General features: G+C 38.3%; 3 protein-coding genes and 1 pseudogene across 4 annotated transcripts; 2 read left to right on the forward strand and 2 right to left on the reverse strand.

The window, feature by feature from the left end:
* Positions 1-1,691: 1,691 nt before the first annotated feature.
* LOC143854418 (small ribosomal subunit protein eS7-like) lies at positions 1,692-10,936 on the forward strand (annotated as a pseudogene). Its single transcript, XR_013237513.1, has 7 exons — positions 1,692-2,240; positions 2,322-2,361; positions 9,013-9,092; positions 9,173-9,246; positions 9,341-9,465; positions 9,775-9,957; positions 10,617-10,936. The product of XR_013237513.1 is annotated as a small ribosomal subunit protein eS7-like (transcript).
* On the forward strand, positions 6,182-7,595 carry LOC143853738 (uncharacterized). Its single transcript, XM_077363479.1, has 4 exons — positions 6,182-6,445; positions 6,548-6,652; positions 6,741-6,966; positions 7,048-7,595. Exons 1-4 carry the CDS (start codon positions 6,182-6,184, stop codon positions 7,593-7,595), a joined length of 1,143 nt encoding a protein of 380 aa, XP_077219594.1.
* A 2,515-nt stretch (positions 10,937-13,451) lies between the features above and the next one.
* LOC143854417 (cysteine-rich receptor-like protein kinase 43) lies at positions 13,452-20,838 on the reverse strand. The gene is made up of 5 exons (XM_077364391.1): positions 20,496-20,838; positions 18,486-18,696; positions 15,196-15,433; positions 14,240-14,390; positions 13,452-14,114 (listed from the first exon to the last, which is right to left on the reverse strand). The coding sequence occupies exons 1-5, from the start codon at positions 20,685-20,687 to the stop codon at positions 13,755-13,757; spliced, it is 1,152 nt and encodes a 383-aa protein (XP_077220506.1). The 5' UTR covers positions 20,688-20,838; the 3' UTR covers positions 13,452-13,754.
* A 1,330-nt stretch (positions 20,839-22,168) lies between these two features.
* LOC143853740 (uncharacterized) lies at positions 22,169-24,796 on the reverse strand. Its single transcript, XM_077363480.1, has 3 exons — positions 24,763-24,796; positions 23,855-24,627; positions 22,169-23,527 (listed from the first exon to the last, which is right to left on the reverse strand). Exons 1-3 carry the CDS (start codon positions 24,794-24,796, stop codon positions 22,169-22,171), a joined length of 2,166 nt encoding a protein of 721 aa, XP_077219595.1.
* Positions 24,797-25,131: the final 335 nt, after the last annotated feature.

Here is a 25,131-nt window from a genome sequence, read left to right on the forward strand (position 1 = left end):
GGGGCATTTGATGCATCATAGGCGTGATGAAGCTCATTATATAGTAGGTATCAATTTGATATAATTTAATGGGAATTGTTTTTCTGATCCTTAAAACACCTATGCCGTATTTGCAAGCCCTAATTGAAGTGCACTCCAGGCTTGAATTCTCCATCTTTGCTTTTGTTTCTCAGCTCTAAAGTGTGTTTGCCACTTAACCTTTGCTCTTTTTGAGACCACCTATCCCTAAATATCTCTCCATCTCCTGAAAAACTAACGCCCCGCTTGTAGAAGAACAGGGCCTAAATATCTAGGGTGATACCACGGGTACCAATAGTATGACCGAGCGGAGAACCAATCAAATCTCTATTCGCCACATGGCCTAGAGAGCAAGGGTGCTTCATTTACTTTGAATATCAAAAGGGCAGTTTTAGTATTTTTAGGGGCAAAATACTGTATGGAGTAGATTATGGACGGGGCTCGCATATCATTTTCCAAGTATCAACTGTATGGCAAAATGTGGGGTGTCTACAGTTGGGCCATCACTAAGTGCGTGTTTGGCATTTGAAACACCGTTTTGCGGCCAAACGACTGTTTGGGAGTGTTTGTGTTCGCAGCCACCGTTTGAAACGCCGTTTGAAACACCGTTTTGAACCCTCAAAACGGCGTTTTGCAAACGGAGGCGGGGAGGTCCGTTTGCAAAACGCCATTTTGAACGGAGTTTTTGGGCTGTGGCTTTTTACGTGTTTGCCCTCACCAAAACCCATTTTTACATATATGCATGCGACTTTATGCGTTACGTCAAATACAAAAAAAGTGGGGGTATTAATATCATTCTTGAGGACACAAATTTGTTAAATTGTTAATATTTAATTCAAAACAATGGGGCTGCTGATATCATTATATGATCTCTTAATTTTGATTTTTTAAAGACAAAAGAATTAAAAGAAACCCCAGTTTCTTACTTTCTTCATCTACTTTGCAAAGTTGCAAACCACTCGTCTGCCTCACTGCCTCAGCGCCGCCACTCATCCATCAAATCCGGCCATTACGAAGAAGAAGGAGAAGAACTCCAAAGGTATAGCCATTTTTTTTTGCAATGATGTTTAATTTTAATAGTGTTTGAATGAGATCCTAATGACCTTTTAATATTGGGCCTAATGAAAAGAGTAGTTGATTTACATTGAGGCCAACCAAACAATGCCCTTTTTGGTCATTTTACCACTAAAACTCCGTTTTGGGGCATTTGCAACCAAACACACAATATCTCCGTTTGCCGTTTTGATCCGGCGAACCAAACATGAAAATGCTGTTTGGCAAAATGCCGTTTTGAACCAAAACACCGTTTTGCAAAACGGCGTTTTAAACGCTATTTCAAACGGTACGCCAAACACACCCTAAGTCCCTCTTTAGATTGCAAGAAAAACATTTATGACAGAAAAATTCCGCTATAGGAATTTCTTTTCTTCCCACGAATTAGAGAGGGAAATGATATAATTGTGGTTAGGGATTTGCTAGTGTCCATGGCGAAAGGCATTTTGCGGATGGTCAGTTGCATGTCACTTTTCAAAAGATTTTGTCTTCATTCATTCACGAGGTGGCTGCCATGCAACAGACCATCCGTGAAATGCGTTTTGCGATGGACGCTAGCAAATCCCGGATGGTTAATTTAGAAGGACTCTCTAAATAAAAATTGAAAAGGGTGGCACAAGTCATCTTTTCTCATATTTTTAGACATATTTTTCCTTTCCAACCTTTCCTAGAAAATCCCTACAATCCAAACAGGTAGTCCAGCTAAAATAAAAGGACCCTAGCCCAACCCAACTATTCACTATTTCTCCACAAAGAACGGGAAATGATATCAACACAACCACATTTTGATATTTTCACAAACCATCTTGTCTTTAAGTATACAAATATCTGTAAAAAGGTACCATTCAAAAACAAAAATTCTGTTAAAATGGTTATTTCATTTCCCAAAAAGCTCTCCTAGCCAATTAAAGAAGAAAAGACAGGTGGGTTTGTGCAAATATCAAAATATTGTTGTGCTGATCACATTTCCCTCTACATAACTAGTATTTTTGTGGGCCTTCCTCACGGCCCAGTTCTAATAAAACCCATATTCCATCTCTTAATCAGAGCCGTTCAAAAACATCAAATCATCTCCGCCGTTCTTTTGTCCTATTTATAAACCCTTCCCTCCGCTGACTAAGTTCTCTCTTCACTTTCAAAGCCCCAAAACCAGGGTTTTTCATTTCCAGGTTCTAAAATTTTCTTCACCATTCTCTAACCTTCTCTTCCTATTCTTCATTCTTACTGATTTTCACCCTTTTTTGTTTCAGATCTCAGGCTCCTGTTCCGTCCTCTCAGGATCAGATTTAGGTATGCCTGTAAAATTCTTTGTTTTTTTCTTCGAAATGGGTTCTTAGTTAATGCTTCAGATTCTGTTCTTAAATTAATGGAATAGGGTTTTAGGTTTCTGATTTTACTTCTCTAGGGTTTTGAGTTTGTGTTATTTGCGTGTTCTCGTTTTGAGATCGAAGGTAGAAAGCGAGTTTACTTAGCTTTAGTTTGTGGTAGACTTTTTTTTTGAAAAGGAGTTTGTGGTAGACTTTGATTTTTGTGGTACTGAAGAAAGGCGTTATGGTTTTTCTAGGGTTTTGAAGCTCTGGTTTTTCTTATAGTTCCCCTTATGAGATGATAATTCATGGGGTTTAGCTAAGTTGTATGCTGAGGATGTCATTTTTTTTAATATTGTTTGATCATTCTCATTCATTTATCAGCCAGGACAACTGTTTATAATTGTTGGAATTTGTGACTGAATGTTTTGTAGAGGGTCACATTTTATTGTGTGTTTTTTCTCTCCAACTTCAATTCATACAATAGGAATATTGATATTAGGTGTTGGGCCTAATTTTTTTGCTTGATAATCTCATATTATTTAGTAACTTTGTGTTAAAAAAATCCAGGATATCAAATGATTGGGAGATCATATCGAATCAATGAAGATTAATATCTCTCCATATTATTAAATGCCATTTAGAATAGTTTGGTTCCTTTGTATATCTTCAGAGAACATTGAGCCTGTAAGAAATTCTGCCAGTTCCTATAAATATGACTGTTTTAGGTCCTTTTTAACTAAACAGAAGATGAAATTATGTGCATTTGTACCGAAACTATTCAATATTTTGCTGAAAAATTATAAGTGATTGGAGTTCTGATTTCTCGCGCTATCCATGTATAAACGAAGAAAATGTCCAACTGTACTGCATCCTTGTAAATAGGTGTACTACATTACATCTATTCATTAATTAAAATTAAAAATAAAAAATTAAATTAAGTTTGCTTATGGCTCTGTTCGGTTTGCTGGGAGAGTAGTGGAAGTAGTAGTCAACAAGGAGGTGACAAGGATTGGAGATGTGTAGAGTTGTCTAGAGAAGAATAGGGGAAAAGTGGTTGTGTGTTTGGTTGGGCCTCAAACCATGTGGAAAATGTAGGGGTGTCATTACCAAAATACATAGTAGAAGAGAGAGAAAGGGAAGAGAGAGAGAGAGAGAGAGAAATGTAATGATTACACAAGACAAGACATATTCTACTCTTCTCCCTATGGGTCACGTAGGAGTCACGTAGGAAAAAAGCTAATAATGGTGCCCCCAAGCAACATCTCGCATTTCATATTCTGGGAAATGTCGAGCCATCTTCCACGTCTTTTGCAACCAAACAGGGCCTATGCGTTGTTACATTTAAATAGGATTTTGCATACATATATTTGCGTGCATTCATTTAACCATTGTACATTCAACATACAGACATGAATACTTTAACCTTTACATGCATATAGACCCATATACGCATGCATACATATATGCATGATTGTGTTTATATTCTTTTGTTCATCTCTCTTGAATTCTTTTATGGTGTCTTCTTAGATATTCAGGGAATTGGTTATGCAATTATTATATGTTTGTGTTGATATTCAAAATGATCTCTTGGTACATGTTGAAAGATACGTTCATTGGTAAGGCATGCTATTGTGGGCTTGGCACAATTTGCATTTGACATTCATTTTATGCTGATAAATAGGATGGGTTGGAGTTCCGATATAGAAACTAGAAACAAAAAAAGCATGTAATTAAGGCATCCTTTGTGATGGGCTTACCAATTCTCTCCTTTCGAGTATTGTTACAGGCAATTCAAAAAATAAACTTAAAAAGTAAAATAAAAAAGAAGAAGTTTGCTGGACCACTACATTTAGATTGGCATATAGGACATATAAATACATGACTGTATTTTTGTATTGCATGCATTGCACATTCAAACGTGCATTCATGCACACTCGATGTTTTGCATGCTTTTAGACTTGCGCATATTTGTTTATGTATTAAATGTATGTTTGCATGTTTGAGTGAGTTTAATTTAACAATTAATATTTCTCAAGGTAGAAACAGGCACATATACGTTTATGTATTAAATGTATGTTTGTATGTTTGAGTGAGTTTTATTTAACAATTAATATTTCTCATTTCTCCCTTGAAATATAAGTATTCTTTCCCACTATTCTCTATAGATTAAGGAAAACCCCCTATAGTTTGGGTCAAAACTCATTGACCGTCCATTTTCTTGGTTTTGTTGGGAACCATTTTTTTTTTAAAATCTGACTAGGAAACCTGAAATATTAATGTGTAAAGGGGCTTTCCATCGAAACCGTTTCCCTCGCTCAGCCGTAGAAAAGGAAATTTCCTCGACATTTCGCTCTCATCAAAACCTTCTTTCTACTCGAGTTTGCATCCGGTGCATCTCCTTTCTTCTTCGCGCAGGGTTGAATCTGGTGCATCTCCTCTCATCCTCGACATTTCCTCACACAAGGTTTCTCTCTCTCTCTCTCTCTCTCTCTCTCTCTCTCTCTCTCTCTCTCTCTCTCAGAAGATCTCACAACTTTCTTCATTCCCATCTCTTGGAAGATCTTGCAGCTTTGTTTGATTCACATCTTTTCATTTTTAACATAAACTCACCCCTTTTGAAACTTGGAAACCTTTACTTGAGAAAGGAAAAACCCTAATCCTTGGATTAAGGTTTTGCGGATTTTTTGTTTTTTTTCTTGGGATTTTCTGTTGTTTTCTGAGTTGTTCTTGTATTTTCGTTTTCCAAGTTCTCAGTCATTTCCCCCATCCTTTGATTAGGGTTTTCCAGCTTTGTTTTCTCACTTTCCAAGTTCTTATTTGTTTTCCTCCTGTTCGGATTTTATGTTCTTTGCTATTTGTGTTGTTACATGAATAGTCCTTTCATAGTATTTGAAAGATTTCAAAAAGATTAATCAAAAGTACATTAGAAGATTTCAATCTGAAAGTCCTACGATTAATCAACATAAACTAGACTATGTTGGGAAACTAACCCTATGTCTGTTCTGTTAGAAGGCACTTAGTAGTTTCTATTCGGTCTGGATAGATCCATTTTTATGCTGTTGTGTTTATGCTTTCTTGAGTTTGGGTTCTTTAGTAATCAGTTTTTTGTTGTTTGCTTTAGCTGGTTGAGGTTTATTACATTTGGACTAGTTCTCTGGATGTGTTTTTTGCTCTGTGGTGATCGAAGTTCATGTATTATTTGACAAATAACAAGTTATATCTTTTCATGTATGATTTGACAAACCTAATTATCTGCAAGTTAATGTTATGTTATCATATATTTTCACAAAGGTGAGAAACCATCTTATATGTTATCATATATTTTCACAAAGGTGAGTGTTAAGCTCCTGCCACCTTGATAGTGACAGACTGAGAAACCATCTTCTATGTTATATTCTCATGTATCTCTTCCTATTAGCATGGGACTGCCAGTAATGACTCCACCAGCGAAAGAAAAGTTATAACATGTTATTTAAATTTTAGGAGAAATTATATGGTGAATGCGCATGTAGATCGGTCTTGGTAGTACGACTGAAGTACAACCCTTGATATTTGATCCAGCAGCTCCATATCAATTTGAGTCCTCGTTCATTTAAAACTGTCCATCTCACAAATTTTGAGAAAGGCACATGTATTTTCATATGTTATCTGTGCTTGAAGCATAGGTGGAGCAGCTCTGCATAGGTTAGGGCTATTTTTTGTTAATGTGTTCTGATATGTTCTCCATTCATTGATAGAAGAAACAAGAATCCTTCGCTACATTTCTTATGGCTCGTCACCCTACAAAGAGGACAAAGTTGATGGTACAAGATGCTGCTTCAGTAATGACTGCGGCCACAGCTGCACTAGTGTTATTTCAACAACACTATGAACAATACCTTGCTAGAGCTCTTTATGAAAGCCACTACTTTAGGCCTCAGACGTTTGTCAGTCATCTTGTGCAGTCGGATGAAAACTGTCTTCACTTGCTTAGGATGAATGTCTACTGCTTTCGACGCTTTGTTCAATTATTCAGGAGCATGGGCCGGCTTCAAGATACTATTGATTGCAATGTGGAAGAGCAGGTGGCAATTTTCTTATATATAATAGCACACAATCGAAGGAATCGTAGTATAAGAGCATAAACTAGACGATCAGGGGTCACAATTTCTTATTATTTCAACAAGGTGTTGAAAGCTCTTGTTAGCATGCAAGATTTGTTTATAAAACCTCCATCAAGTGATACACCAGGAGTCATTCTGAATAATCCGATATGGATGCCGTACTTCAAGGTAGCCTCACATTGCTTATAAACGACACGTTCCAAGCGCACTAACTATTAATTTTAAGTTGACAATTAACACTTTACTTTTATTTTAGGATTGCATTGGTGCAATAGATGGAACTCATTTTCCTGTTAAAGTCCCCCCCATATCTGAATACAGGTTTCGTCGTCGTAAGCAACGGCCATCCCAAAACGTATTGGCTGCATGTGACTTTGATTTAAAGTTTACTTACATCTTGGCTGGATGGGAGGGGACAGCATATGACGCAAGGGTATTCGGAAGTGCAATAGCGAAGCCGAATGGGATTCCTTGCCTTCCAGGTATTATAGATATTATTAATTTCAAATGAGTGGTAGGCCTGGCTGATGAGGGTACTCATATATTGATTTCTTTGATTATAGGGAAGTATTATCTCGCTGATGCTGGATACCCTTTACGTCGGCATTTTGTCACCCCATACCGAGGCACAGCATACCATCTTAATGAAATCAGAGATCAAACTCCACAAACTGCGAGGGAGCTATTTAATCATAGGCATTCATCGCTTCATAATGTAATCGAGCGTGCTTTCGATGTCCTAAAGAAGCGGTTCAATATTATCAATGAAGAACCTATGTATTCATTTGAAAAGCTGATCGATATTGTGCTTGCTTGTTGTTGCGTCCACAATCATATTAGAAATGTGATGCCAACTGATTCACTCATAGATGATGTTGATCGGGAGTTATTAACAGAATTGTCGCAATGCGATGACCCTATCTCAGCTGGTAGTAGTGCTGAAGATGAAAGAGAAGGGAATAGAATTAGAACTTCAATCACGATGGCTATGTGGGATGACTTCCAAGGACATGCCATCGTTAGGATAATGTCGAATGATTATGTTATGTTTAACTACTCCGAACTTTTATTATATTATCTTAGTTCCGTGTGTTTGGATGGTAACTCATGATGTATATATTTGAATGGTATAATCATGATTCTGTTGTTTGGATGAGATATCATGATGCTGTTGAATGACTCAACTATTACTATTCGGCACATTGAAATGGTTTTGGACTTTTGGTTATTTGTGATACTTATTTTGGAATATATATGTTTGATGTAAATATTATGAATCATGCCTTCAATCAAGATGGAAACTGAATGCATATCTATATCATATATTTGATACTTATTTGTAAATATTACATTTGAGCCCCATATTTCATGCCTAGACTGCCACATATGGGTTCCAAATGATGGTTGAGATCAAGTCAGTGAAGTTTCTGTTGATTTTCCATGCAATTGAATGCTTCATTTATATTTTTTCTGGCTACTTAACGCCCATCTCACATGTTTTTCATTATGTTTCTTTTCCATTTCCTTTCCATTTGTCACATAATTTCCATTTCCTTTCTATGAGAACCAACTGAACGTACCCATAGGATTGTTTACTTATGACCATGGTTTTAAATTTCGGGTTTGGTATGTATTTTGGCCTTCAGCGAAACTGAAATTTTGGCCAAAATCCGGTACACCAAAAAACAATATTTTATTCATTACCAAATTTTGGCCGAAATTACCAAAATTTCAGAAAAATACTATATTATTAAAAAAAATTGAATTCAGTGAAATTCAATTACCAAATTTGGTAATATAGAAAAATACTATATCATCACCAAATTTCGGAAAAATACTATATTATTAAAAAAAATTGAATTTAGTGAAATTTCCGAAGTAGCAGAAATTTGGTCCTAAATTTGGTTAGTTCGAAATTTCGGATTTTGGTAAATTCCAGTTTCGGTCCCCACCAAAATCCGAAATTGATTTCGGATGGAATTTAACAAATAAATCCACTTGATCATAGCAGCCCAATGTGGTGGTGTTTTATCTCCTGGCCCAAATCATGGCTTTGTTTTTTGACCCCGAGGTCGGAGGTTCCTATCAAAGAAAAATCTCGTTGATTCAAGTTTGCAAGGCCTAAGGTGATTCCTGGGGGATTTTAGTGGATCCGAGTCTGAAGGGTCAAATAATTAAAATATATACACACTGCACACATCCATACATGCTCACAAAAATCATGTCAGCTGGACTATTAAGACATTTAGTTACAAATGGATGATTTATAAATAAATTTTTTCAAAAGTTGGCTTCACTGGTGAATCCATGATTTCCACTGTTGATATCTTTGCTTCATATCGAGGATTTCATTGTTTTATATCTTTCTATTGTTGATTGTAGATCTTAAATGGCCAATTCCCTTTTGCTCTTTTGATAAACTCACTCCACCTTTTTTCTTCAAATAAAAGATAAACTCACACTACCCTCGGCTGTGATCCTCTTATCTGTGGTTCTAATAATATTATGTTCTTTGCAAGTTATTCCAGTCAAAATGTTTACAGCCAGGAGGAAAATTCAGAAAGACAAGGATGCTGAACCTACTGACTTTGAAGAGTCAATTGCGCAGGTTAAACCTTCAAACCGTGTCTTTTACATGATTTAGCTTCTCCACCCCACGGCCAACCTCTGATATTTGCTATCTTGCAGTCTTTATTTGATTTGGAGAACCACAACCAAGAGCTTAAAAGTGACTTAAAGGATCTTTTCATAAATTCAGCACTGTAAGGGCAGTCTATCGCTTTCCTCAGAATTTTACTTGCACTTGCGGGGAATGTTAGTAAGCTTTTTTTTCTTTCCCTTTGAATATTTATGCAGTCAAATGGATGTCTCTGGAAATCGGAAGGCTATTGTCATTCATGTTCCCTACAGGCTCCGGAAAGCTTTATCGGAAAATTCATGTCAGGCTTGTGAGAGAGCTAGAGAAGAAATTCAGCGGAAAGGTGAGTTAGACTGAATAGTGGGTAAAAAAAGCCTGGAAAACAGAGAAACAAAAAACTCTTAGCCAAGAACTCCACCCGCTCTTCCCCTCTCTCACCACATGGAGAAACTAATTTATCATGAAAAAGAAATTTATTATGGTTGCCCATACAGGGCCTTAATATTTTCCATCAACTTGGCCAACCGGCCAACTTTTACAGGGGCTCTATCCAAATTTCTTCCGCGGGCAATTCATATCATTATTCTCTAGAAATGAACTTTAGATTTTTCTCAACCTAGTATATTCCATCATTAATTTTTTTCATCTGTAGGATGTGATCTTCATTGCCACCCGAAGAATAGTGAGGCCCCCAAAGAAAGGTTCTGCAGCCATTCGCCCTCGCAGCCGCACGCTTACTGCTGTGCATGATGCCATGTTGGAGGATGTTGTATATCCTGCAGAAATTGTCGGGAAGCGAATTAGATACCGTATTGACGGATCCAAGATCATCAAGGTAATTAAATTGCAGTGATTGGCATTCTTTTTCTTTGTTGACCTTGATTTACTTGCTCCTCTCCCCCCCTTCTGGGATTATTTCATAGGGGGGGTGCAAACTAGGGTTCATTTTCTGGAATTTGGGTTGAGCTTTTACCATAAAATCGGGTTGGGTTTGAGTTGATTCCAATTCATTCTTTTACCAAAATCGCAAACCAATCTGATCCAAGTTGCACCCCAGTATGTCACGCAAGCCTCAAAATGTCCGTGAAGCAGTCTTATCCCTTTTCGCTATGTTTTCTATGAGTTTTTATGTGAGGTAAGCCCTTATAGTCCCTTATTTTGCAAAAAGTACTGTACGGACCACATCATGGGATGATCCAAACCGTCCATAAGATGGAACACAACCTAAGTAGGCAGTTCCCCAAAAATCATTTCCATAGGATAATCCTAGCCCTCCGATCTATAAAAGTTTCCATAATAAGCAGTTCTTCTATAGATCGGAGGGCTGGGATCATCCTACGGAAATTATTTTTGGGGAACAACCTATTTACGTTGTGTTCCATCTTATGGACGGTTTGGATTATCTCATGATATGGTCCGTACAGTACTTTTGAAAAAAATAAGGGACTATAAGGGCTTACACCATACAAAATATCGTTTTCTATAATGTCTCAGATATATTTAGACCCGAAGGAGCGAAACAGCAGAGTACAAGCTGGAGACCGTCTCTGGAGTTTACAGGAAGCTTTCAGGAAAAGATGTGGTGTTCGAGTATCCGATTACGGATGCATGAAATATGATGGTATTAACTTATGAAGTTGCTTATTTATGATTTGAATTTTTTTGATTCTGAGACTCCTCAGAGAAACTGAGTTCTTTTTCTGTTACTGAGCATGCAACAAACTCCTTATTTTGGATTTTGAAATCAGCTTGGATTCATCTTTACTATGATTTCCATTATTGGGACTACAGCAAAAGTGCCATCTATGTTGACCTTTCTTTTCTCTAGTTCAAATTTTCAAGTTTTTCTTTCCTTTTTTTTTATTTTTTATGACATAGCGTATCCCCACCCCAATTTTTTAGGGCGGGGCCCCTTACGCAATCACCAATAAACCACATGTATCGGGTATGCCGGGGGATTTGAACTCACGTCCATGGGGAGCATTCCCATGACTTTAAGCCAAAGAGCCACACCGGTACGGGTTTATACCCGGGTTTTCTATGATCACTTAACAAGCTCTATCCTCAAGAAAGAAAATCTAATCTAATCTAATCTGACTACTATATATAAAGGCAAGATGATGGGTTATGTAAAGGCATTTGTGTCATTTGCTGTTATTTCCACCTGTGTCCCACCTTTTGATCCACACGTCAGCATTACTCTTTTACCATTATCCCCTTTGCTGATATCTATGAGAAATTATATGAGAAATTATTTGAGGGTAAAATCGTACTCTACATACGAAAAATACCGACATAGTGTGCCTGCCTATGACAATTACAACAAAAAACTACTAAGAAGAGGTAAAGACATATGACAATGACGAAAGAACTATTTTATATTACTCATGCAGGACACTTACAAAATACTGATGGATTCCGGGCACCTGAAGAGGAACAACAATTATGGAAACCCCTATCGATTGGAGGGATATGATCAGCCTATATCGATGGAGGGCTAGGATCAACCTATGGAAATGGTTTTACGGGCACAACCGATTGATGTTGTGTTCCATCACATGGACAGTTTCGATCAACCTATAACCCTCTATAGATCGGAGGTTTCGGATCAACCTATGAAAATTATGTTTGGGGCACAACCTATGTAGGAAGTGGCCAATCCAAAAGAAATTTCTTTTCTTTTTGTCTAGGATTTACATGACAGCATTACTCTTTTACCATTAACCCCTTTGCTGATATCTAACATCTATCTCTATGAGAAATTATTCCAGGGTCAAATCGTAATCTACATACGAAAAGTACCGACACAGGATACGGGCTATACCGTACATTTTAATAGAGTGAGGAGTGTGATCATCAAAATACGGTGAGTAGTGCCATTATAAAATATGGTATTGAGAACATTAGCACTATATATAATTTCAAAACGTCGTTGTTACTTGGATGTTCCCACGCAGGACAGGTTCAACCCGAATTTGGGTTGGGTCGGGTTAAGCTTTTTCGCAAATCGGGTTGGGCCGAGTTGGACTGTCGGGCAACCCGACCCGACCCAAAATCCGAATTTGGGTTCCATCTGAAGAAGTTCTGTATATGTGTGTTTTTCTTTTTCAGCATTGCAATAGTCTCCACAGTCCACAATGGACGGTTTGGATAATCCTATGGTGCGGGCCATACCATACTTGAATAAATTGAGGAAAGTCATCATCAAAATATAATAGTGCGGATAATATTTCCCTTTGTTAATTATTAGTCCCTGTTTAGTTTGGATTTTGAGAACCGATTGTGAGTTAAAAACTGATTATTGGTCACTCACTATTGGTTCTCAAAATCCAAAACAACCCGGCTTGAGTTGAGGTGGTCAACAATTGGTACCGTATCAAATCGGGTCAGCCCGACCCAACCCAACCCGAATTGGGTCGGGTTGACACCCAAGTTGCACCCGCGATTTCAGGAATGTTGATATTATGAATGTAGGACAACAATCATGGAAACCTCTATAGATTGGAGGGCTAGGATCAGCCTATGGAAATGATTTTACGGGCACAACCTATTGATGTGGTTTGTACAATTTTAAATGGATAGCACGTGCATTTTTACTAGTACATAAAAAAGGAAAATATCTAACTCAGGTTGAAACTGATACAAGTATGACGACTACAAATATATCTAGTTTCTTTATTTGTTGTTTTTCTGCATCGATTTGGAGGTTCACTTAATCTTTTACAGATTTCTGTCAAGAAGGTACTGTTTTGAATTACTGATATATCCACCCCTTTTGATTACTTGGAACACCCAGCAGCAGTGTAAGTGGCAATCAGCCCCATTGAATCCTTCTGACGGGAAGTTGGGCTGCTGCAGTCATTTGATACCCTGCTGCTTGGTGTCCCAAGTAATCGAAAGGGGCGGATATATCACTTCCCCATATTTATTTTCATCAAATAATTATGTGGAAGGATTTATAAAACAAAAAATATCTCGAATGAGGAAATTAAAAAAAAAAAACAAATAATTAGAAAATAGAGAAATCTCACTGTCAAATCCATTTCAAAATCGAATTTTAATAAAGGAAAAATTGCCAATGGGTGACACCAAAATACAAGAATTGTGAACGGGGGACACAATTTTGAAAAATTGTTAAAGAGGGTTGATAACTGCCTTTTAGAGACTTGATAACCCCCATTTCATCCTTCTCTAACAATTTTTCCTTTAATAAATATGATTTAATTGAAAAACCGTTGGGGGAGATGTGCATGTAATTATTTTGGTACCAATTTGATAATGCATATTTTTTTATAACTATTATACTAGTGATGTGATGACAGAATTAGGTCTTACAAATCAAAATATTATTAGAGGGGACCTTGAGGTTTAGATTTTAGGGTAACTTACAAAATGTGTGACTATTCCATTCCTTGAAACTGAAAAAAAAACCACTGAAAGTTGTAGATTCCATATAATTACAATGGTAAGAAGAATGTAAGGGTATAACAAGCTTATACGAAAAAAAATAAATAAATAAGGGAAGTGACAAATCAACTCCCCATGTGTCTATCTCTCTCCTCTTTCTCTCTCTAACCAGAGGAGAGAGAAAGACACATGGGAGTCGATTTATCACTCCCCATAAATAATTGTTCACCTGCCTTCCTCTGTAAAGGAAACAGAGATAGAATTTCTTGAAGTATCTTCTATAAAACTGCTACCAGTAGAAAATTTAGTAGCACCACTAATGTTTCTACCAGAGGGAGTAAGAGAAGCCGTAGAACTCCAACGTCCTCGTCGGCCCTGAAGTCCAGGTTTCCCAGGTTTTGGTAGTTTAAACGAATCGCTCAAGAGCATGAGATGAACTGAGTACATATCGGGCCGTTCTGACACACTAGCTTGACAGCATAGCAACCCCATTTGAATGCAAATCGCCGCCTCATCTTGATCATATGTAGTGAGACTACGGTCCACTAGCTCTAGTATCTTCCCCTCTTCAAAGAGGCTCCATGTCTGAAGAAGGGTCGAAAACAACAATGTTTGTATGTAATTTTAACTAGTTGAATTGAGATACACCGCCAATAACACAATGGTACTTGGGTTAAAGTAAAACTTTGTAGAAAATTCATTGAACTTACACGGATCAAGAGGTCTCCACTTTCAACATCCAACTGCCGATCATGGTTCTTTCTCCCACTCACTATCTCTAATACCAATATGCCAAAGCTAAAGACATCTGACTTCACAGATAAGTAGCCATGCATGGCGTATTCAGGGGCCATATAACCACTGCAATACCCAAATACATTGAACAGTGTTAAGGCATCAATTCTTGAAATTTGTGAAAGTTTCAAGTGCAATACCAAAAACCATAACAGTCATAAGTTTAGTATCTTATGCTAAGGGACAAAATCAATTGGAGAATGTTGAAAACCCTGTGATCTTTTTTGATTGACCTACTTAATTTGCTGGAGCTCAAATTTGAAGTCGATTTGCCTTATAAAAAGAAGATATCAATGATCAAAATGGTTTCACAGGATTCAGTCAATTATCTCAAATCGTGGGATATGAAGAGCAAGCATTTACAGTCCTTTAAGCGCCTTTCCTTGAATACCCGGATTTTGGTCCCTGAATTTTATAGTTAGGAATCTCACAATTAAATTTGACTGTCAATCAATTAATCTGTAAATACCACCTGTAGAAGATAGTTGGACCCTCTAATGTGCAAGGATGAAATGCCAATATATATACCAATATACACTTAGTAACTCTTTAGAAAACCAAATCAAAATGAGCGTAATTTTGGAAATTTATCGGTAGAAAATTAGGACACCAATTTTTTGAAAGATTCAATTGCACTTGACAATGAATATCTTGTAAATGATATTGAAAAATGATTAGAACAAATTCATTGAAACTGCAATGATTTTAGCATACATGAAAAACTGATCTTGGTTTCCCACAAGAGATGAGAAAAGATAGGAACAAGAAATGGGGGAAAAAAAACTTAACAAGGAGAAGCCTATCTAAAGAAGAAGCCATAAACCTATCTAATGAAGAAACAGTAGGTAGATAGAGTGAAAAAACAACTCACTGGGTACCAGATATCCTGATTGTATTGACATGGGTGTCATCCCCAGGGAAGAGCCTTGCCATGCCAAAGTCTGAGATCTTTGGATTCAGCTTGTCATCTAGCAGTACATTGCTTGCTTTGATGTCTCTGTGAATAATTCTAACTGGGGATTCTTCGTGCAAATAAAGGAGACCTTTTGCTATACCTTTAATTATCTCGAAACGCTTTGCCCAATCCAGAGATGCACTCTTGCTACTGTCTGAATACATAAAAGAGTGTTAACAGTTTATAGAACTGAGACAAAAGAACTCTCTACATACACATCACTAAATATGCTAGAGTAGTGTCAGAAAAAAAAGAAAAAAAAAGAAAAATAGGCACACCCTCCCTAAGTGGTCTCTCTCTCTCTCTCTCTCTCTCTCTCTCTCTCTCTCTCATGCCAAGACGAGAATGATTAAAAGGGATTCTACCTATTGACTCTCTGGGCTATTCAAGGCTGTAGCCACAAAGCCTTGTAGCCATAATCTTTACACGTCGGCTTTCAAGTATCTCCTTGTAGTCAAAGAATTTCTTAATAGCACTAATCCATTCAAGAAACTCTTCAGGTTGTAAACGACCATGGAACTTCGACAAATCAATCTTGATGGTGTCGAAATCACGATAGAACATTCCCAACCTAGCCTTCTCACTAGTATTGGCGAAGGGGTTCACACCGGACTCGTCACTAGAATCTCCACAGCTTGATCCACCCCGCTCCCTAAGAGCCTTTTGGCGTTCAAGTCGCATGGTAAGTTGCTCAACTTATCTTCGAAGCACTTGAAGTTCATCATCTCTTTCATCTCTCAAATCTTCCATCATTTAGTTACCATGCCTTCCCCTACCTCTTCGTGCCCCATGAAAGAAAGCAAATCAAAGCTAGCCCGAGAGAGTACCGTTAGCTCTGATGCCAGATAATGCGTGTGCTTAAGAGGGAAGAAGAAGAAATTAGAACTCAAGAACATAACTAAGAGAAGAAGAAGAAAATGGGAGGAATGCTCAACCCAATTGATATATTATCAATCACATAAGTTTATCAAAATCCAAAATCCCCCTCTAAAGATGATTTCAATCCCTTTAAATGAAAGATTCCAAGAGGAAATTCGTCCAAGCTCCTCCACTCTCTAGCTTATGGACATATATATCATAAATTACTTTGGACTTGTGACCTCATTACCCTTCTTATGAATCCATCAAGGGGGCTGATATTGCATGGTTCAAGAAGGGTAATGAGGTAAAAGTTACTACGTGATGTTTGGTTTCATTTTCTATGGGCAAGAATTACCATGATCAAGTTTGGTGTGATGTAATTCCTATGGATGTTTGTCATATATTCTTAGGAAGGAATTGGTAATATGATAGACATCTCAACCATGATGACCGTAAAAATACATACATCTTTCGGATGGAAAAAGTAGAGAATGTTCTTTTGCCCAGTAAAGAGAAAAATGCATCTAAATCTTTACAAGAGGAGGGTAACAATTTTCTCATTTCATCAAAGTTTGCAAAAGAAAGTGAGAGTAGCGGTATTGAGTTACCCAATGAACTTTCTCCTCTAAGAGACATTCAACATCAAATTGACTTGATTCTCAGTTCTAGTTTCCTTAACAAGGCTCACTACCGTATGAGTCCTAAAGAACATGAAGAGTTAAATAGGGAAGTCGTGGAGTTGTTGAAGAAAGGTTACATCAAAGAAAGCACGAGCCCTTGTGCGGTTCCGGCCTTATTAACTCCAAAGAAAGATGGAACATGGCTTATGTGTGGGGATAACTGTGTCATAAAGCAGATCACTATCAAATACCAGTTTCTCATTCTAAGAATTGATGATATGTTTGACATGCTTGCTGGTGCAAAGATATTTTACAAGATTGATCTTAGGAGTGGCTACCATCAAATTCAAATCAAAACCGTTTTCAAGACATGTGAAGGCTTGTATGAGTGGATTGTTATGCTATTTGGCCTCTCCCATGCTCCAAGTACCTTCATGCGGGTAATGAATCAATTCTTTCGCCCTTTCATTGAAAAGTTTGTTGTTTATTTTGATGACATTCTTATTTCTATTCATGATAAAAGTGAGCACGTAGAGCATTTGAGGGTTGGTCTAACCACTTTGACAGGTGAAAAACTTTATGTATACCACAAGAGTGTTCTTTCATGAAAACTAGCGTAGCTTTCGTAGGCTTTGTATTGACTTAAACAAGGATTAAAGTGGATGATGAGAAGATCAAAGTTGTCCAAGAATGTGCTATACCAAAGAGCTTGCAAGAAGTTAGCAGTTTCTATAGATTGACCTCATTTGATCGCCGATTCATAAGAAATTTTAGCACTATATCAGCCCCCTTGACGGATTGCATGAAGAAAGGTGGATAAAGGAGGCCAAAAAGAGCTTTCAACATGTAAAGGACAAGTTGTCTAGTGCTCCTGTGCTTGCTTTACCAAACTTTGAAAAGGTGTTTGAGGTTGATTGTGAAGCCTCACATGTGGGCATTGGCGGAGTACTTAGCCAAGAAAGTCATTGCATTGTCTTCTTTAGGGAAAAACTCAATAAAGCAAAGATAAAGTACGCTACTTATGATGTGGAAATTTTATTCCATTGATGAAGCGCTTTGTCATTGGCGATCCTATCTTTGTGGAGTTTATTTTTGAATTCCAATCATGAAGCCCTCAAGCACATCAACAATCAAGGAAGCCTAAATTGACAACATGCAAAGTGAGTTTCTTTCTTACAAGAATATACATTTGCCTTAAAGCGCAAGAGTGGAAAGTGCAACGAAGTAGAGGATGCTCTTAGTAGAAGAGCGGCTCCACTTTTTCTGTGAGTGTGTAACTCGAAGAGTTTGATGCCATTAGACACATGTATGGTAATGATGAAGACTTGGGTGAAATTTGGAATCTTTGCAAAGAAAAGAAGCATGGAGATTATCTTCTTCAAGTTGATTTACTCTTTAAGACGAGTCAAACAAAGTTTTTTGTTAAAGTAACTAGAATCAAAGTCTAAACATTGGTACTATTGTACAAAGGTCAATATAATATGCATTGAAAAGCAATAAAATAATGAAAATTACTATTGCAAGTGCATTAAAATAATGGAAGCATGGAAAGTAACAGATGCAACAACATGAAATAATGAATGGGTCCAACGCTGTAAACGTTATATAGTTGAATTTGATTCATAAGAATAGTATAAAGTAAACAACAAAGCTTTAAAATATTATAAATTTTCAACAGGTATGACATAGAGAGATTGAAAAAGTGAAGGAGTAAGAGGAAAGTACCAAAAAGGAAATGGTCTAAGCTCCGATTAGGCAAGTACTCGTAAACTAATGCAGTCTCGCCTCCTTCCCCGCAACATCCCAAAAGGGTAACTAAGTTTTTGTGTTGAACTTTCAAGAGTAATCTCACCTCGTTTGTGAATTCTCTCAAACCCTGTCGAGAATTCAACGATAGTTTCTTCACTGCTATTTCCTGTCCGTCTGGTAGCCTCCCCTGTTAAGAAGTCATCCAAACATATTCAAACCCCATTTTTCCTATTCATCCACGGAAGTAATATGGAAAGTCTAAATCCGACACCGAAGAGAAAAGGGTAGGGAATTTCGCGGAAAGGGTTTTGTGGCTGCCTTTTGTACGAGAGAACAGCCACCTCAGATGACTTAAATGAATAAGACAAAATCTGTTGAAAAGTGAGCCTATGCGGCTGTTCAGCTGTTCTCCCATGCATAATTATAAAATCGGATTTAGGACTGTCCCTAGGGCTTTTGTTCTGATCGGTAATAATTTCGGATTCTATGATACGGTCCCAAAATGGGCCCAAGGATCTCGAAATGTGTCTAGATACTTTCTGTTTAAGATTAAGATTCAGATTCGGATAGTCCCGTTAATTGACACCCTACTTGTACCTATTATAGAAGTAAATTTCTAAATAGCTATTAAATACCTTAGCCTATAATTTTAATAAAATGAACAAACTCAACTTGTCTTTTCCTTTCTAATGGGCTTCTGATAGCCTTCTAAAGGGAGATGATAAATTCGCAACCGTGTAGGATGTTTCGCACCCATTCGACGTGAAATGGGTGCCAACCATCCTATAGGAGCGAATTTATCATCACCCTATTTAAATTATAAAAGACAAGATGAATTTGTGCAATATCAAAACATAGTAGTGCCAGTATCATTAGCCTATTTTCAAGACTTGTTTAGTTTCTAAAACGGGATCTCGTTTTAGAGGGCCCTTGTGGAAGCAGGGCACTTTAGAGAAATTGGGTTTTTATGTGGTGGACCATGGCCGTACAAAACATACAGTGGAGCCCACCTAAAAGGATGATCTAAACCATTCATTTTTACAGTGGAGCCCACCATAAGATATCCTAAACCATTTGATTTGTGGAGTTTTCATTACTTGCCAATCCAAGGTAGAGGCCAAAAAATAAACCATTCATGTGGACACAACTATACTTTTTCAATCCATTCATATGGGCCCAACTATACTGTTTAGTCTGTCTTGTTTAGAGTTGGGCCCACCCACACAATGGTCCCGTCATTACTTTCCGGCCTGCCAGGCTGCCAGCGGTAATGGGACCTGTCCCATCCGCGGGTCAAAGCGTCGGTTGGATGCGACCGGTACGGACGTAGGGTGGGGGGCCCCATATAGATGGACTGTCAGGATCAATCATACATGACACTATTTTCCTAAAACGAAAGACGGATTTCACACTTGATAATTATGGGACCCACGCTTCCTGCCTAATTTCTTTGGTGGGACCGGGTTCAATTAAAGAGAGCAAAACCATGCGTGAGTATTGGGGTCGCCGGTCGGCGTACCTTTAGATAATCATATACCCAGGCGCACGTTAGCCAATTTGATAATCAGAGATATTTTAGGGGCAGTGCTCCGCCCCTCTGATGGCTATTTTCCCCTTTAACAGTTTTCGTTAACTTTTACGAAGGGGTGGAGAAGCAACCGTTAACTCCAAAAGCATAAAAGTTAACGATTTCTGTTACACAAGGGGGGCGGGAGGGTGGCGGGGGATATTTTAGTTAACCTCCACCGGAAACCGATGGAAAGAAATAAAGGGAAGTGACATATTCGCTGAACTTTGTTACGTGGGACAGCCCCAACTAGTGTATTTATGAGTTTATGACTCTGCTTTAGAGGGGGCTGTCCCAAGTAAAAAAGGGGCGAATATATCATTTACAAAAACAATCAAAGGAGAAGAGAGATTTCTGGTTTCTTGTTCGAATTTAAGGAAAAAAAAAAAGAAAGGAAAGGAAACAAGAGATGAAATTACCTTGAAAACAGGGCCAAAACCTCCGCTCCCAAGGCGATTTTCGTCAGAGAAATTATTTGTGGCGGTTTGAAGAGTCTGAAGATCAAAAAGCAAATCCCAATAACCCTTGTCTTCATCATTTTCTCCTTTCTTAGATTTCTTCCCCTTCTTCCTCAGCTCCAAACAACAACAACGGCGGTAGAGCCCTATCATTGGCGATCGTCAACCGTAGGATTTCCCGTTGGCGATTTTCCCCGTGATGAAAATAGGAGGGGGATTTGTCTATCGTTTTACTCTCTAATAAAGGGTCAGCTCTTGGAGTCAATGCCGCGTTTTTCCTTACTTTTCACCAGTAGATACGAATCGGTCGATTAAATGGGTGAGTGGGCCCACCCCAGGTATGAGACTACGGGGTATGGGTTAAAGAGAAGGGAAAGGGAAATGTGTGCGTACTCGGGTTGAGTAGATAAGCTTATCCTTTCGCTTTACGTAGAAAAAGAAGATAGGTTAATTGAGGAAAGCCAGACCTCCAAATACTGTAGGTTCTTTTATCCTTTCGCTTTACGGTTCAACCTTTCTTTATACTAGTTCTCTTCTAACCAACGGCTCGAATGCGCTGCTCCTGCCTTCTGTTTGGTCCTGATGGCAAAAGGGTTGTCTTGACTTGTGGCTTGCACTGAGAGACAAACGGTTAGGGACACTGTTACGAGCTTAGATATGATGTAAAAATTCAGAGCAAGAGCAGAGGTTTCTGAGGAAGAAGAAGAAGATAAGAAGAAGAAAAATCTGTATTTCTTGAAAGGAAAGAAACTGCATTGACTGGCTTCGAGGCACCAGAACCTCCAAAATACAAGAAAAGTAATTTCAACAGAAAAATATCACATACTCTGCTTTTCCCCTTTTTCTACATTTATAGCCATAGTAATACCCTCAACTGTCTCAACTACTTCGTTCTGTGAATGACAGCTAAGCCCTCAGCCTTGCTGGTAGTTCCCTCTTTCTACTACTACTAGCCCTCTTGCCTAACTCAGTAGTCCTTTGGCTCGTAACAATTGCCTCCCCTTGAAAAGGAACCTTGTCCTCAAGTTTCAAGGTAGGGTAATCATGTTTCAGAATTGAAATATCCTCCCATGAGCTAGCTTCAAGAGGTAGCCCATCCCATTGTATCAGCAATTGGGGATTGTTTTCGTCGTTGCGCTGAATTACTCTATGATCCAATACAGCTAGAGGCTGACAAAGTGGCTGAGTGCCAGTTGACATTTGTGGTAAAGCTACCACTGTTATTGATGGATCTCCAGTAAATTTCTTAAACAAAGAAACATGAAAAACTGGATGGATTTTTGCTCCTTCAGGTAATTGCAATTTGTAAGCTACTCTGCCAATTCGTTCCAACACCATATATGGGCCATAAAATCTGCGAGCAAATTTATTTGAACTCCGTTGTGCCACTGAAGTCTGTCGATATGGTTGAAGCTTTACAAGGACATAGTCTCCTACTTCAAAGTGTTTCTCTTGCCGATGTTTATTTGCTTGAAGTTGCATTCTCAGCTGAGCTTGCTGAAGATTAGTTTTCAGCTTTTGTAAAATATTATCTCGTTGTAATAATTCTTGGTCCAAAGCCTCTAAATGAGAAGTACCCTGTTCATAGCGCAAAACAGTGGGTGGTTTGCGGTTAAACACAGCTTCAAAGGGAGTCATTTTCGAGCAGCAGAATGGAATGATGTGTTATACCAGAACTCAGCCCATGGTAAGAATTTGGACCATTGTGCAGGACAGTCGCACACATAGCTTCGCAGATACATTTCAAGACAACGGTTTAGAGCTTCAGATTGCCCATCAGATTGGGGGTGGTATGCACTACTCATAGCAAGAGTAGTTCTCTGCAACTTAAACAACTCTCGCCAAAATCGACTGAGAAAAACTGCATCTCTATCACTGACTATAGATTTAGGAATGCCATGGAGCTTGCAGATATCTTGCGAATTTGGAAGGCTGGTAATAAAATCCATTGCCCAATCCTTCAATATTTGTTCCGGAATTGGTAATGGTTGTAAAAGTCCAGAAGGTGTTGTATGTTGAGATTTCGTTTGCTGACAAATGACACAGGTAGAGACAAAGTCTCTAACATCCTTCTTTAACCCTGCCCAATGAAAATTTAGGCCAATCCGAGCCATAGTACGAGAAATTCCAGCATGACCACCTACTGGTGAAGAATGAAATTCTTGTAATAATGTTGTCTTCAACCCCGAATCGGTAGGTATGATGATCTTCCCTTTATAAAGTAGCAATCCATGACGCCAAGTATAGTGAGTAGTGTCTGCTTTTATAGGAGCAGTACCAAATTTCAGAGGGATAGCATGGTCATGTGATCGAGCCGGAGGAAGAGACTTAGGTTCTTCAAACACATAAGCAAAATGGTCAAGCAAGGACTTCAACTCGTTGTTTGGATTAGCCTCAATTGCAGAATTTTCTAGTTCAATAAGTTGTAGTTGGAAATACATCTGAACCCCTGAAGTTAGAGCTAAACGTTTGAAGGTATGGAACTGTAGAGGTTCTTCAACTATCCGATTCTCCCCTTGTAAATGAATAGCCTGATTTTTCCATTGGAAATCCATAGTGAGCCGTTTATAATCAAATATAATTGGTCCCAATAACTCCAACCACTGAACACCCAGCACTATGTCTGCCCCCATGAGTGGAAGTACAAAAAGATCGACTTGAAATTTATGATTTTGCATAGCAAGAGTGACATTTTTGCAAAGACCTGAACATTCCAATCGTTCGCCATTGCCTACCATTACATGAAACTTCATTTCAGGAAACATTGGTAATTGTAAATATTGTACCAGTCTCTCCTGTACAAAATTATTGGAGCTGCCTCCATCAATCAGAACCCTGATAATTTTCCCATTAATGTTTGCTGTAACCCTCAAGGTCTTTGGATTAGCTTGACCTGTTAAAGCATAATAAGAAATTTCTGGATTCGCTACAGAGGTATCCAAGAGCGATGTACTTCCATCCGTAATCAACGCCTCTGACTCTAGATACTCATCCTCATTGAAAGTAAAAAAAATTGTTTATTTTTGCATTTATGACCTGGGTTATACTTTTCATCGCATGTATAGCATAATCCTTTATCTCGTTTATCTTGTAATTCTGCAGTAGTCGATCTTTTAATTGGACCACTTTGGGGAGGTAATTTGGTGTTTAACGTAGAACTCCCAGCAGAATTGTCATTTGCAGAGCCATTTACAGGGGAAAATGGAGCTTTGAAACTGGTTTTGTAATTAATTAATCCTTTTGGCATCATTAATCTTGGCTTCTACCATTGTTGCTAACCCTACAGCTTGAGATAAAGAAGTAGGTAAGTGAATTTGTACCTTATTTTTTATCTCTGGTTTTAGTCCAGACACAAAGCAATCGACTAGAAATTGTGAAGGCAAATGAAGTGTGCGATTTGCCAAAGCATCAAATTCAGCCTGGTAATTCCCGACAGTTGAAGTTTGCATCAATTTAGCCAATTTTCCTTGAGGATTATCATAAATGGAAGGACCAAATCTGGTTTGTAAAGCCCTAGCAAGATGTGTCCAAGAACCAAAAGGTTGTTCCCTTTCCATGGCTTGAAACCAATCATATGCTTTTCCATCCAAATGGAATGAGGCAATCTCCAGTTTCAATTCATCAGAAGTATGATGAAATCGAAAGAATTTGTTAGCCTTAGAGATCCACGCTGTTGGATCAGTGCCCTCAAATCTTGGAAATTCCAATCGAAGTTGTCTTGCAGAAAAACTCCCAAAATTATTGCCATCTCGCATTCCTTCTTGAATGCCGTCTCGCATTCCTCCTTGAATTCCATCTCGCCCTCCTGGAAGAAGATCGCCTGGTTCAATTCTCCTTGATAATTGATTAACTCTGCCATCCAGAGCTGTAAGTTTGTTAGAAATGGCCAGCAACACATCTCGTTGTTCGATGGCGAGTTCTTGCTGATTCTGTAATCGAGTTTCCTGAGATGTTGTAGTGTCGATTAGTTTCTTGATCGCATCATCTAAGCTCTTCAACCTGGTGTTCTCAGCAATGAGGTGAGAAGTCAATGAAAGCACCAATGTTACGAGCTTAGATACGATGTAAAAATTCAGAGCAAGAACAGAGGTTTCTGAGGAAGAAGAAGAAGATAAGAAGAAGAAAAATCTGTATTTCTTGAAAGGAAAGAAACTACATTGAGTGGCTTCGAGGAACCAGAACCTCCAAAATACAAGAAAAGTAATTTCAACAGAAAAATATCACATACTCTGCTTTTCTCCTTTTTCTACATTTATAGCCATAGTAATACCCTCAACTGTCTCAACTACTTCTTAACTGAATTCTGTTAATGACAGCTAAGCCCTCAGCCTTGCTGGTAGTTCCCTCTTTCTACTACTACTAGCCCTCTTGCCTAACTCAGTAGTCCTTTGGCTCGTAACAGACACCCAGAGTTTGAATCTCTGGGGGAACCCTTCAACATTCAAGTCAGATAGAGGCAAACAACAGAATGAGAACTTAGCATTAGAGTTTGTACATTACCTTTGGTTTGGAGTGGAGGGTTTACTTTTATAGACAGAGATTCTGTGCTCCAGGGTGCGATGTTTCACCGTGTCAATCGCTGAAATAGGACACCGAC

Source organism: Tasmannia lanceolata, unplaced genomic scaffold (assembly GCF_043159265.1).
Source record: "Tasmannia lanceolata isolate RefF3 unplaced genomic scaffold, GAP_Taslan_0.1 ptg000020l, whole genome shotgun sequence".
NCBI lineage: Eukaryota > Viridiplantae > Streptophyta > Magnoliopsida > Canellales > Winteraceae > Tasmannia > Tasmannia lanceolata.